This window comes from Corvus moneduloides, chromosome 9, assembly GCF_009650955.1.
Source record: "Corvus moneduloides isolate bCorMon1 chromosome 9, bCorMon1.pri, whole genome shotgun sequence".
Lineage (NCBI taxonomy): Eukaryota > Metazoa > Chordata > Aves > Passeriformes > Corvidae > Corvus > Corvus moneduloides.
Genome location: NC_045484.1, coordinates 13,164,063 through 13,177,489, shown reverse-complemented (window position 1 = coordinate 13,177,489; position 13,427 = coordinate 13,164,063). Strand labels below are relative to the sequence as shown.

General features: G+C 37.2%; 1 protein-coding gene across 1 annotated transcript in view; it reads left to right on the top strand.

The window, feature by feature from the left end:
• Positions 1–13,427, top strand: part of LOC116448169 (uncharacterized oxidoreductase YtbE-like) — a gene marked incomplete at its 5' end in the record, with an annotated part of 45,600 nt that overhangs the window by 22,369 nt on the left and 9,804 nt on the right. Inside the window, one exon of the mRNA XM_032118268.1 lies at positions 9,907–9,998. Coding sequence (XP_031974159.1) covers positions 9,907–9,998 — 92 coding nt within the window. The remainder of the gene's footprint in view (positions 1–9,906; positions 9,999–13,427) is intronic.

Below are 13,427 nucleotides of genomic sequence, written 5' to 3'. Positions count from 1 at the left end.
TGTCCTCTGTAGAAACACAAATTGGTTTGTGTTGTGGAACTATCTGCAAGAGTTGTGTGAGGTGGTTAAAAGATGTAAGTATTGACAAAGTCTTTGATCTGGCTGAAGTTACCAAGAATTTCTTTAATCACTTCTCTGTATTCTCAGATATTTTGAATGCACATATTTGTAAATCTCATTCCTCAGTTTAAAGCCAGGTTAATATTGATTCTGCAAAATTGCACCTACCTGGGGCAAGAAACATTATTTTAAAATAATGTAAATTATTCATAATCTATTATTATTATCAATTACACTAGAAGGAAAGTAAATAAACTGTTAGTACTCAAGACTGTAAAAATTTATAAAGGTTTTTTTTTAAAGATTATATTAACTTTTAGATTGGTCACATTGGTCAAAAGTTGACACAAGCAAAATACCAACTCCATCTATATGCATAGCTCTGAGAATTTTTTTAAGTCATGTCTACAAAGATTCATTCAGGTTCATCTGAGAGCCCACACGGAGCTGCTGGGACACAGGGCTGCAGTAACAAAGGACTTGCAGGACTCTGGCCTCAAGTGTCTTCCCACCCAGCTAACTGAGGAGAGACAGAGGTGCTGGGTCTCTGCCCATTCCAGGTCAATCTGCACTAATTTATAAGACCCTTTCCCCAAGAAATAGAAAGTTTGTGGAATAAGTTTTAAAAAAATCTGAATATTTGTCAGAATTATTAAAATAAATATTTTAGGAAGCAGAAAACTTGCATAAATAGTTAAAAATCATACTCTAGAGTCTGATTTTCACAAACTCTCAAGTACCTCTGGCTGTAGAGGGTGTATTGTTCAGGTTTATTGCTATTTGAATGCAGCAGGTGCCAATGAACTTGGTGTGGAATTGGTAGATGTGTGTTCATTGAGATGTGTGGGCATCCTTAAGTTTACTGTTTCTTAAGCCATAGCTGCTTAGTAATGCTTCTTATATATACTCCTAATGAAGGTTTGGAGTTGAGCTGTAACATCAAAATATGATCATAAATAGAAAATAGTAGTTTCAAGTGACAAGAGAGATCCTTTGCTATCTGAAAAATGATAAAATCTGAAAAATTTTCTAAACTGAAAAATCCCTGCTCTGGCTTACCACTACTCTTGTATTTCATCAAAAGGAATTTGAGGTTAGCGTTTTGTGAAAGACTCTTTTGTCCTGATACGATGTGAACTGGAAACATGAACTATTTAAAATGAGAATCTAAATAGTGTTTGTTGGGGATCTGGTTACCCTCTCCAATTGATTGCTCACCATACTGAAGTTTTGGGCTGCACTACTTGGATCCAACATGCTTTGGAAACTAAATGGAATCTGGTTACTGCCCCAAGGCTGGAATCTCAGGAACACTTGAAAGAAAGCTTCATGTTTTAGCACTCTCCCTTGTGCTTGAGTACACTGTTCAATTGCCTAAGGCAACTGAGCAGCTATCTCAAGATTGCACTTCAGGTTAAAAACAATTTTCCAGAATCCTAAGGGATATCATGACAGATATGCCCAAAAACACTCCTAGGCATTCTAAAGCCATTGTTGTCTTTTACTGTAACAGTATGACATGCTACATTAATTATCTGTGTTAAAATAACACACCCTGGAAGTTTTACCTTCTTCAGGTGTTTTAATACATCTGAATTGCATCTGGAACGTGGTCCTGTGTCTTTCTGTTTTGCCCTTGAGCTAGACAGTCTTTGGCTAAACATACTCATCTTTTGTCCAGGCTAAACCCTTCAGTAGGTTCCTTAGAGTCTATTAAATGTTCTACCAGCATCTTTCCCTCTTTAACATGAAATTTGTATATTTATGCCCTCTATCTTCTCTTTGCTACAAAGGCAAGATTATACTTTTTTTTTTTGGTAGTATTCCTATTGTATAGACAGAGCCAAGTCATTAAATTTGCTGGTTTCCATTAATATCTTTTCAGGGAAAACTGTGATACAGTTCTGGTCAGCAAAGGTAGATAGGTATTTATGGTGGTATCCAAACCTATAGCAGTTGTATCATTCCATACCATGAACCAAACTGACAAATATTATGAACATTTCCTCAAATCATACAGAAAGTATTAGAATGCTTATTTGTCATACTGATGAATTACAACTGCTTTATTCATGAGACATTCATGTGCTGGTTAAGAAATAATTCAGTGCAGACATTTCTGTTTTGTCCTACAGTCTGCTGTCTTCCATATGTCTTCAGACCCTGGGATTTGCATGCATTTAGGTCTGACCTTGCTTCCAGAGGGAATTGTGCCAACTCTTACAGTAGCTCAGGGATCAGAATTCTGCACCTGGTCTTGGTATTCAGCTCCAGTGATCAGAAGATTTTTTTAATGAACAACGTCCTGAGGAGCTTCTACTGATCAGCCATTGCAACTTCTTTATGTTGAGGATTAGGAACAAGTGAATGGGAAAGGAGAATTATTATTTTCTTTACTGATTTTAGAAAATTTTAGTAGTTACCTGAAAGTATAAGGTAAAGGATTTGGAATGGAATTTAGGATAGTGTTTACCTGCACTAAAAACTGCCATTAAAAAATCCTGTGTGCCTTGTGATAGACCAAACCGATAGCTTTCTATTCATAGCAGAAAATATCTTGTTGCTAAACTGATTTCTACTACCTGAGGACAACACAGTTTTAATAATTAGTTTCTTTAAATGCTGTTAAATGCTTTTTAAAATTATTGTTATCTTCTCTGACTTGTTAATCTGCTCCTGTTTGATTGGAGCTGTTTCACAGGAGCCAGATGACTCAGGTCACAGCCAGAATAAAGAAGATTCTATCTGTACTGCAGTGCTGAGAGGTAGAGAATTGCAGACATATATCTTTGTTCAATAGCCTGCATTTGTGTTTTCCTTTAAAGAGTTATGGGATAAACAGTGCTGAGGGAAAAGAGAGCAAAAAAATTCTAAAACTTGGTCAGTGAGACATTTGTGCATAGTAACTGGTTATTTCTGTTGTAACAGCTGAAATCAACTAGAATTCTTGTAATATCAAGGCTATGGTTTGAATTTTTGTGGTCTCAAAATTGTCCTTTTGTGGAATTATCTTCCCCAGTACCTCAGAAGAGAGGCCAGGCTGCCTACAGAATCCATTCCAAGATACATACATTGAGTCATATATTCCCTTGACAGCTGCAACATTCCTGTATAGGCATTTGTTGGCTGGCAGAGGAAGGCAGGATGGCAAACTGCTCTGATATGGGGAATAGTCACTATATGTGCTCACTGGTAATTGGGCTGTTCCTAGCAGAGTGAGCCTTTCCATAAGCACTGTCTTTAATGACCTTGATTTTGGCACTGTGGCTAGCCCATCATCTCAGCAAGCTTTCATATATACACATGCACATGATTAACTTGTCCCTCTATCTAAAAATGCTGGGAAGAATGAGGGCTTCTAGCCAGGGCTTTTGCCTGAAGTTAGCAAGAGTAGTACTGTGGTGGTTGTTGTGGGTTCACATCCCACTTGAACTCACTGCCATTTTACTAAAATTGTTTGCTTATCTTTTTAATGTTTAGCAGTGCAGCTCATGCTGACGTGAAATATTCTTACTTGCATCAGAAATTCCTTGATGTGTCTTAACACGTTTTTGTTATGATTATGTGTGCGATTTGAAGAGAGCCTCAGAAAGTTACAGAAATTGTTTAGCCCAGTAATTAAAGCCATGTAACTTTGTTCTTGGGAAAAAAAAGTTGTTTTTTTTAATTCCAAGTGAGAGAAGATATCTAATCAACCTTAATAATATTCTTACCATCTTCATTGTTGGGCATAGACCAGTTCAGTCATCGTATTTTCTTCCTCCATTTTCTATCTGTTCTTAAAAGTGGGCAGGAAAAGGGTTCAGTGAACCAAATACAGTTCTTGTGCAGGTGGCACAAATTTCTAGCACATCCTCTGCTAGGTGACATATTTTAAGTCTATATGTATATTGTCAAATGATGAACACCTGACAATTCAAACTGTTGTGTTACAGCTCCACAAAATGTTTGTCTTGAGTGTGTTTATGGTGGTAGAAGTCATATGTGAATGCTGTGTTCATAAGTTGCACTAAAGTTTTAATAAGCAAAATCAAGTAACTTATTTGCCTAGAAACGTTTTTTTTTTTCCACATTGTTGATAATATTCTGTCTGCATAGATGAGGATATCTTGTGGGTTTGTTATTATGAGAAACACAGTTTAGAGATGTGTTTTCATGGGTTGGAAGTGGTTGGAGGTTGGTGAAGATTTTGGTTGCACCACACCCTCTTCATCAGATAAGAGAGCAATAAAGACATATGTAAAAAAGAATGCAACACTTATTTATGTTAAAGATCATAAAGAAATTTAATATTTTAGTATCTTATTTAAAAATAAGAAATTGCCATAGAAAAAGTCCTTTTGGTATAGATGTAGAAGTGAGAATGAGTCTAAACTTGCATTAACATCTATGCTCATTTGTTTTGCTTATTTTTCTTTCTTAATGTCAAGGAGTTCATGGGTAATTCTAAGTGTAAAAGTAAGTCCTCAGAGGACTTTGTTTCATCACTTATTACAGTGAATGGTTTGTGCCTTTTCTGCTAGCAAGTGAATCCTTTTTGTCAAAACTGTAAATAATCAAGCTAAGCAAAAAGATTTAAAGCAAATATACACAGCTGTGTACCAATACAGATGTACCAAGAGGTCCCAGTGTGAACACAAGAATTCTTGTGAAGAAGGCAAGGTTGAAATATCTTTCAAAGGAAAGTCCTTGTCTAAAATAACTTTTTGTCTCAATAAATGATGTACGTGATTTGTGGAAAAGGCATAATTTATCTGTTTTGCATATGTTGAAGTAAAGCCTTAGATTCTTAACTATTTTAAATCAGTATTCATTTATTAACATCAGTTAGGTTGCTCTTATTCATACCATTAGGAAGGAATCATTATCTTCTCTGATATGGAAGCCCAAAAAGTACCCCAGTTTATGAAACTGTGTCATCATAGTTACAGGGGGAACAAACTATTTAAAATCTTACTTATGTGCTCTCTGTAATACCTCCAAAGTGCTACTTTTGGGGGTACATATTCTATTAGCCTCTAGGCACATAGCTGAGTTGCTGATAATTTTGATCACATTTTCACATCACAGTGTGTGGTGGCATTATTGAATTAAGGTATAGTGCAATTGATTTTGTACCTTGTAGTGGATTGGGTTTTTTTAATCTGGTCTCATTCGTAATGTCAACTGTAAGAATAAAAATATGTCAACATAACTAAGATAGCATTGCACTGAAATAGTCAGAATGAGCAGCCAGGGTCAGAGACAATGTGCATTAAGCCAGTACTATGCTGCACAATGCTGTTTAGGTTGCCATATAACAGTTGTGGAAACTGGCTGCTTGTAAAGAGTTTTCAGTTAAAAAGTTAACAATTTGACTTCTATTCATGCCTGCTCTCTGTTGTCCTCATGGTTTATCATGGTTCACAGGTGATGTGTAGCAGGAGTAATGGTCACAGAATTGCAGACAAGCACCTATATTGTGGCAGTGAATAGACTAAAAAGAAATCCTTTGGAGGAGGAAGTACGATTTGTGTATTTTCAGTTTTGCCACAGTCTTCCTGTGTCTCTCAGAGGGGGCACTTAGCCTTCTGGCGTCTGTGTATTTTAGCCTGTGGTATGGGAACACGTGTTATTTCACAGATCTAGAAGTTAATTCCCCATTGATTCTGTCTAAGAGTAGTCTGCTTTATTTATCAAGGCTTTGGCTTTCAGTCTGCATGTGGGGCACTCTCAGCCTACAGCTTTGATTTAGCAAGATATGCTGAAATCAAATCTTGTACGGTTTCTATGAGTAACGTGATTTACACGCAGCGTGTGTATCAGAGAGAATATGGACCTTTCCAACCTGTGCAACCTTCGTTAATAAAGATACAGTGACTGCAGTTGACCTCTTGTGAAAAGTAGATCCATTTGTGTTTTTATTCTGTGGCCTGAATAGAAGATGTAACAGAATGGGCACTGTTCACTGGACGTGGGAATTCTCCCTTGCTCTGACTCATGTAGAGCAGCAGGGAGGGGGAGGAAAATGGGCCCCACAAACCCAGTATCCAGTTTTGTAATTTAAAAAATCTTTTTGATCTGAACTTTGTCCATTTAATATTCCAGAGAGTATTTAGAAGTTTGATAAAAGTCTGTAGTAGTGCTAGAGAAAGATAAGGCTCGCTATTGTACTAAAACAGTGTTGTGGTGCCAAGACAGTATATTTATGCTTTTCTGTTGCAAGACTAACAGTGCCCATCAAATTTTGTATAATTTGGTATTATACAGAGTAAAGATAAAAATACCCAATCGTTCTCTAAGTTGCAATAAAAAATGCTTGAAGCTTAATACTCAACTATACTGCAAACCAGTCCATTAGCATGATGTAGTGCTTCACAGTAGCTGGGAGAAACACAGTGTGGTGAAATTACCAATGTGGTGGGGGCCAAGATTTTTTTGTGTAGAATAGAAAAGATCTCATTTTTTCCCCATTATAATCAGCTGTTCTTTTGCCCATATGTTTTCTGATGTGTCTTGCAGAGTTTCATGATAGGCTTTCAAAGCTGGATGAAATTTTCTGTTCCAATATTGTGGTCAGTCAGTTTTTTGCATGCATAAAAGAAGCAGTGTTCCTAAGTTTTTCTTTGAGCCTGTGAAGTCAGAGTCATAAGGAATAGAACAAAGCCTCAGAAGATAGAACAGGAGCCTTTGGGAGCTGATGGGGAATTGCAAACTGTTTGTTGCACCTGGCACTTTCTCAAAATCTGCTTCATAGGGGCCAGACCAATCATTTCCTGAAGCAGATGAGGAGGATGCTTTCTCTCCCTGAGTCAAAACTCTGTGAGTTTGTAAATAAGACAGTAAAAATGTATATTTTAAGGGTACTTTCTAGAGAGATTATAGCTAATATATTGCAAGCTCTTATCTCAGGAAACCTGAACTTCAGGACTTGTTAAAATGGTTAAGTTAAAAAGAAGTATAGACTTTAAAACCACCTGCAGTCACAACAGCTCTAACGACATGTATGGTGCCTGAATGGTCTGAAATGAGATTTTTAAGCATTCTAAACAGGTATTAAATTGAAACAAAACAAAACCCTCCTACCCCCCCCCCCCCCCCCGGAAAAAAAAAAAAGCCTGCCCCCATTTTCAAGAGCATTCTGGTGTTTTTAAGACCCATGGCAGGAGCTCTGGGGAACTTACCCCTCTGTTGGTACTCCATTAGAGAGGAAATATAAGGAAATGTGCCTCCTGCATCTCCCAGGTTATTTCAAGGCAATGAGTCAGGACCATTTTACACAAGGTACTCAATATGCAGGTTTTTTATTTCTACTGTTGATATGATTTCATGGATCTTGTTTGATAGACATAGTCACAAATGTCAATCTGTCAGATAAGGCCCAGGAGCTAACCAGGCCTTCTGTTTCATATCCATGTTTTTGTAAACCTTCATTCTTAGGAATTAATCCAGAAGATGTAAATGTGGAAATAATTCTGTATAAGCTTCTTCTTAAAGGCAGTCTTTCTGAGATTTGGACAATGCAGAGCAACTGTGTTAATCTTCCACCAGGCAAATGGAAGCAATTCTCTAGAGTAGAATCCACTGATTGATTGTTCAAATTCAGGTTCTATTTTTCAGGAAATTCCAGTGTTTTGAATTCATGTTTCCACCATGCATTGGAATAAGATTTTTTTAATGCAGTTAGACTGTGCAATTGTTTTAATACTTTTTGTATTTTACATTGTAATTTAATGCAAAAGTCAAAATACTTTAACTGTCATGTATTAACCTGTAACTAACACCAAAGCAATGGAGTTGAAATGAAGGGTTCTAACTTTACCCAAACTAAGTATGCCTATTTAATGAAAGTGAAATGTTTCAATTGTATTCCCTTAAAGAAAAGTTCTTTAAAAAAAATTTCCCTTAAGAAAATACTGGTTCTGCAAAAGCATTGAAATTCTAATTATTTCTCTGTTTCCTGGGAAAATGTTTACTTTCTTGGCAGCTTTGAATTAAGCTTTCTCTGTGGGACATCAGTCTAAACACACGAATGCTGTCATACTGATTTTAGTAGGAATGGCTCAGATGACTTTTAATGCAAAACATAGATGACCTGAAATTTCTTGATGGGAAATCTAACATGATGGAACAGACTTCGAAGTCTCCTATGAGAAATATGTTAGAAGCAAAACATCTTAGAGCATACTGTAGGGGGAAAAAATGGAAGCTTTTTGTGGAAGTGTACTGTTTCTTGTCTGCGACTGAATTTTGTTTTATTTCAACCTGAAATGAAAGCTTTATTCTTCAAGGGCAATAATGGCATGGTTTTTGTAACTCCTTAGCTTTCAACAGTAGTGTATAATATTTTGGTTCACCATTGTGCTAAAACTGTGTTTTTCTGACTGCTGTGGCATAATGATTTATTAGTGTTGACACTCCAGGGTTGTTTGTCAAAAGCTCAGCTTTTGCTCCTTCTGGCAGATTACATACAAATTATGTAAATCACTATAGTGCAGGTTTTAACCTAATTATGTTATACATCTTGAACATTGATAATTTCTGTAAGGGAAAGATGTCTGGCATTTTTGATGTTAATATATTTTCATTCTTTTGGTATTCCACGAAAGAAGCCACATTAAAAAGTGTCTCTGTGTGTGCGCAGGTTTTGCTGCAGTGCAGCTTATGCTTTAGCTTATGCTGCTGAAGTATGTGAAAGCTGACTTTATTTTTTTTAGGACTTTAACAATCTGTTTATAAGAATTAGAAGTAAACTAACGTCACTTACAGAATTTCATAGAGGACTAGAAAAATGTAATTTCTTTCCGTGTATGTAGATACGCACATGTCTATGCATTTTATAGAATTGGTCAGCTCAAATAAATACTGGATTAAGAACAGTGATCAGACTTCTGTGTTCACACACAGAGACAGACTTTTCATCTGTAGAGTAACAAACTGAAATGCAGCTCAAGTCAATCCAGACAAAGTTCACGTACTGAAGAAATTAATCTGAGTCGTGGTCCACAGAATGCACAGCCTAAGGAGACCCCTGCAGCCTAGCCCCAGCTGCCTTCCCTGCTAGCTGTGTTTAGCACAGCAGAAGGACCAAAGCACCCCAGACGAGTCAGGGCTGAGGGGTGGTGGCAGGCCAAGACTGGGAGTTGGCCTTTATCACATCTGAGGTTTGAAGGAAGACATCTGATTTCAGGACTGTCAGCTCTTAATTTATACACATGCATGCACACTTGAGGTTTATTTAAAAAATAGCCTTCATATCACCTAGGTCCCATTTAACTTCATTTGCTTGTCAACAGGAGCTGAGAAATCTAGCTACATTTTTAAGCTTCATGATTCTTGCTAGATACTGCTCATTTAATTGAAGGTTTTACACTGAGTGTTATGTAACATCTTGTAATGATCTAACAGAAATATAGGCAGTGTGACATGGTTCATTTGGGCTGTGTGTCCTTGGGTTGTATTGCTCACACCTTATTAGTCCTCAGCAAATGTTCCACTTTCCTTTAGTTTTGGCAAGTGGCTTGGAACACCATTTCCTTCTTTTCATTCTGGTGGAGTCCAATTGTTCTTTGCTTATACTACATTAGCCTTTCCCAGAATTTAGCCTGGAGTTTTTATACACTGGGGAGTTTCCAGTGTGTTTAGATTATAAAATGATTTCCTAATGTGACTGTGACAGAGCCATGCTTTCAGATAACACTGTCAAACTAGATTTTGGTGCTGTTTTTCTGTGTTTCTTTGCAGTATTTTACTCTACGGAAATGATGTGAAAAATCATTTTGTCTCTTGAAAGTGATTATTTTTCAAATCATCCACCCAAGTAGTTAGGATTGTCCCAAAACTTTTTCTTGTTCTGGTTTTCTTTAGGTTTGTGTAAATCTATTGGCGTAAGCAATTTTCTTATCAGCCATCTTGAGCACCTAAAGGAGGACTGTGTGATTACTCCACATGTTAATCAGGTGAGTGGATAAATGTATTTAAAGTATCTGGGTTTGGGTTTTTACTCTGGTTTTTTTGGCTAGCAACATCCTCCCCACTCCTATGCATGAAAGGCTACACCCAAACTGTTGCCTTAGTCATACAATTTCTTCTTCCATTTCTATTCACGTATTGAAAACCATTCAGGAAGATGACCCGAAGGGTAGGGAAGTCCCTCCTCCTATTTCCCCCACCCAGTTTCTCCCAGGCTACTTGTTTGTGTCTGGATTTAAGACAACCAAAAGGTCCCTGTGACAGTTTATTGATGATAAAACAGTTTAGAAATAAAATTCGAGAATCACAGACCACTGAGCATCTTCAGAGTGAACAAGTTTTTAGAAAGCCTGTGTTCAGATACTTTTGTACTTCCTGTCAACAACACTGAAAGCCTCAGTTAATTACAGATCCATGCAAGGGTGCCCTTTCCCTTGCTCCCCCCTCATTTCCTATTTCATGTAAATTCAGTGAGCTCCTCATTTAGGCAGGTGCTGTGACAGCCCTGGCAAAATTTTTTTTGCTGCCCTAGGCAGATCTAGGATAGCCACCTACGTACCGGCAGGCTGCCAGGACACTCGACAAATGTTCCCTTGTTGCAGGTTTCTGCCTCCAGCTGTGCTGGAAGTTCATGCTCCCGTTCCTTCCACCTCCTGCCAGAGAAAGTGTGCTTATGCTGACATGGGATGTGGGAACTGGAATGGATGGAGTGCAGGCACGGGCTTTTCCCCTTTGTACAGGTGGTCAGGATTTCTGGCAGCTGTTTATGGTTTAATGTCATTAACAGACATAAAAATGTTGCTCAGAGTGTGACTGTCAGAACCAAACAATTTTAGCTGTCCACTAAAGGTTACTAAAGGACAATTAAGTAATGTTAAATTGGCATAAAACCATATAAAATATTTAAATTCAGTTCTTCAAAATAAACCATTGAAATATACGTTAAGGTGGGCAGGTTGATGACTGTTTAATAGTTGGTGACTTTACCAAGGTTCAAGACATACACACCTACAAAGGCTTACTAGAGTTTGGCATGAGTTGTTACTGCCTGTTAAATGATAGTAGCTTTTCAGTGTTCTACTAAGTCACTGCAAGGAAAAAAAGTGGTTTTATTTTTTGAAATTTCTTCTTACCCACAGTGTCCAAATGTTACCAGTCTTACTGTTTCAGTGGTACTGTTTCATGGAGACAAGCTGTTTCTTGGTGCTATTTGACAAAACTCTTTTTCTGAGGCTGAAAAAGAGGAGACAAAAAGTTGAGGTGGTGGTGATCCTGAGGGGTTGGAGAGGGGCCCTGCTAGTCATTTCTTTGAGGTGCTACACAGCATTGTTCTGAATTGAAAACAAAATCCAACAATGAATTACCCATACCACTGCAAAGTGCCCCACCTTGAACACTTTTGTTATAGCATTAATTTATACTTTTCTAGAGTTAAAGGAATCTTATAAACTATACTTCAGATTATTCTCAAAAGAGTATTTATTCTGTTTTTTGCTTAGTGTTAGAGAGTTACTGAATCTGACGGTGAGATTACTTAAGTACCATCAAATAAGTAATGAATTTCTAAATTCAAATTGGGACTGGAAATGCTGTGTTGAGTTCTTATTTCACTGTCCACAATTTATAATACAGTTTTTTTGCTATATTTATGCATAAAATAGTGTACTATTTCAATGGACTTCTAAATGCAAAACATTTGCAAATAGTCATTGTATACAAAGTCTAAATATTGAAGAAACGAGTGGAGGAAAACCACTTCCCTTTTAGAATTCAGGGTGTTCTTACAACTACAACAGTCCTTTTAACAACAGTTAAAATTGAAAATTGGGGGTGTTCTTCTGTGAAGAGGAAAAATGAGGAAGGCAGGAGAAGTAAGCAATACTTCTATTTTACAAACCAAGTTTTAAGTACTGCCTTTCTTCTCAGTTCCTGGAAAAAAACCCCAGTATTGTCATATCTTTTAAAGAAGTAGGAAAGGCCTGTCTTTTCAAGAATATTGTCTTGCTAAGTTATTTTTTAATAAATAATAATAACCTTTTAAAATTTCAATATACTATTAAAAGTACTGGTAAACACTGTAAATGATGGTACTTTATTCTAGCATCACATAGAGTGAAACTTACAACCTGGAAGTTCGAGGTTTGTATGCCAGAGTTTATAATTGACTTGGCAGTAGGAAGTTTGGATTTATGCTCAAAGAAATCTTTGAAGTCTCTCTGAAGGCTCATAGGCCTGTCACTCATTACAGGAAAAAAATACATTTTATAAGTATTTAATACATATATGTTTCATTTACTAAAGCAATGTACTGAGCCCAAATATAAACTGTTCCTCCATGAATTCCATGTAGGAATGCTCATCAATATTTTTCCAGTTTTGGAGAAGTGCAAATTACTGTGTAATGACCTCAGAGAGACTTAGTTATGTTGTTGATATTGCCATTAACACTGATTTCTATTGTGTAAATTTGTACAAGGTAGAAATGTATATAAGACATTAGAAAACAACCCCTTTGTACATAAACTCACCTGAACTGTTCCTCTATATAGGAAATATTTACAGGCTTGTATTTCAGTTTCATAAAAAGAAATAATTGTAAGACAGCATTCCCACTGAGAAAATTACTGAATTCCAGATGTGCAGAAACTTTATCATGTGAAAAGGACCACAGCAGGGTGGAAAGAGTAAGACCTCTGTGCACCATCATCTGAGGTATGACTTTCTAGGGCCATGTGTCAGGATTGTTAGTGGGCTCAACTTTTCCCCATTTGCTATGACTGTTGTAAAAAACCAGCCCTTTGGTTGGAGGTCCCCTGTGGCTGAGCAAGTAGCAGCTGTGAAGTTCTGTAATGTGAACTGCAAACTGTTCTGTTAAACAGATGCCAGTTTTTACATGCCAGTCAATCAGGGTAGGGAGCCAGAAAAGATCAAGATCTTCCTCTGCCATCATGTGACAGACATCCCTTGCCTGAGAGAAGTCTGGTGATGAAAATAGCAAGGGTGGGGCAAGGCAGGAAGTAGGAATTGTTATTTTGAGGGGAAGCAAAGTTGACCACTCACCTTATGCCTCTTGTAGCTCAGGATCCTAGTCCCTTGCATTGAGATACTGCTAGAACCTTCCAGAACGTTTTTATTTTTAAAAAATAAATTTTATTTTATGCATTTGATTATTTTAGTAATATCTCTATCTAAGAAGAAAAATACTTGCTTCTACCAACACACTACTCCATGTGACAAAATCTGAATCACAAAATTTGGGAGTCTCTTGATTCAGAGAAAGGCACAAAATATGATCTTTTCAGGTGGGAAGTAGTTGTTGCTATGTATTCTGCTTGTGAAGCAGGCAGGTGATATCTCAGCATACTGCTCTTGATTTAAGCATTTCTGGTGTAACCTGGAACTGTGCTGCCTGGAAT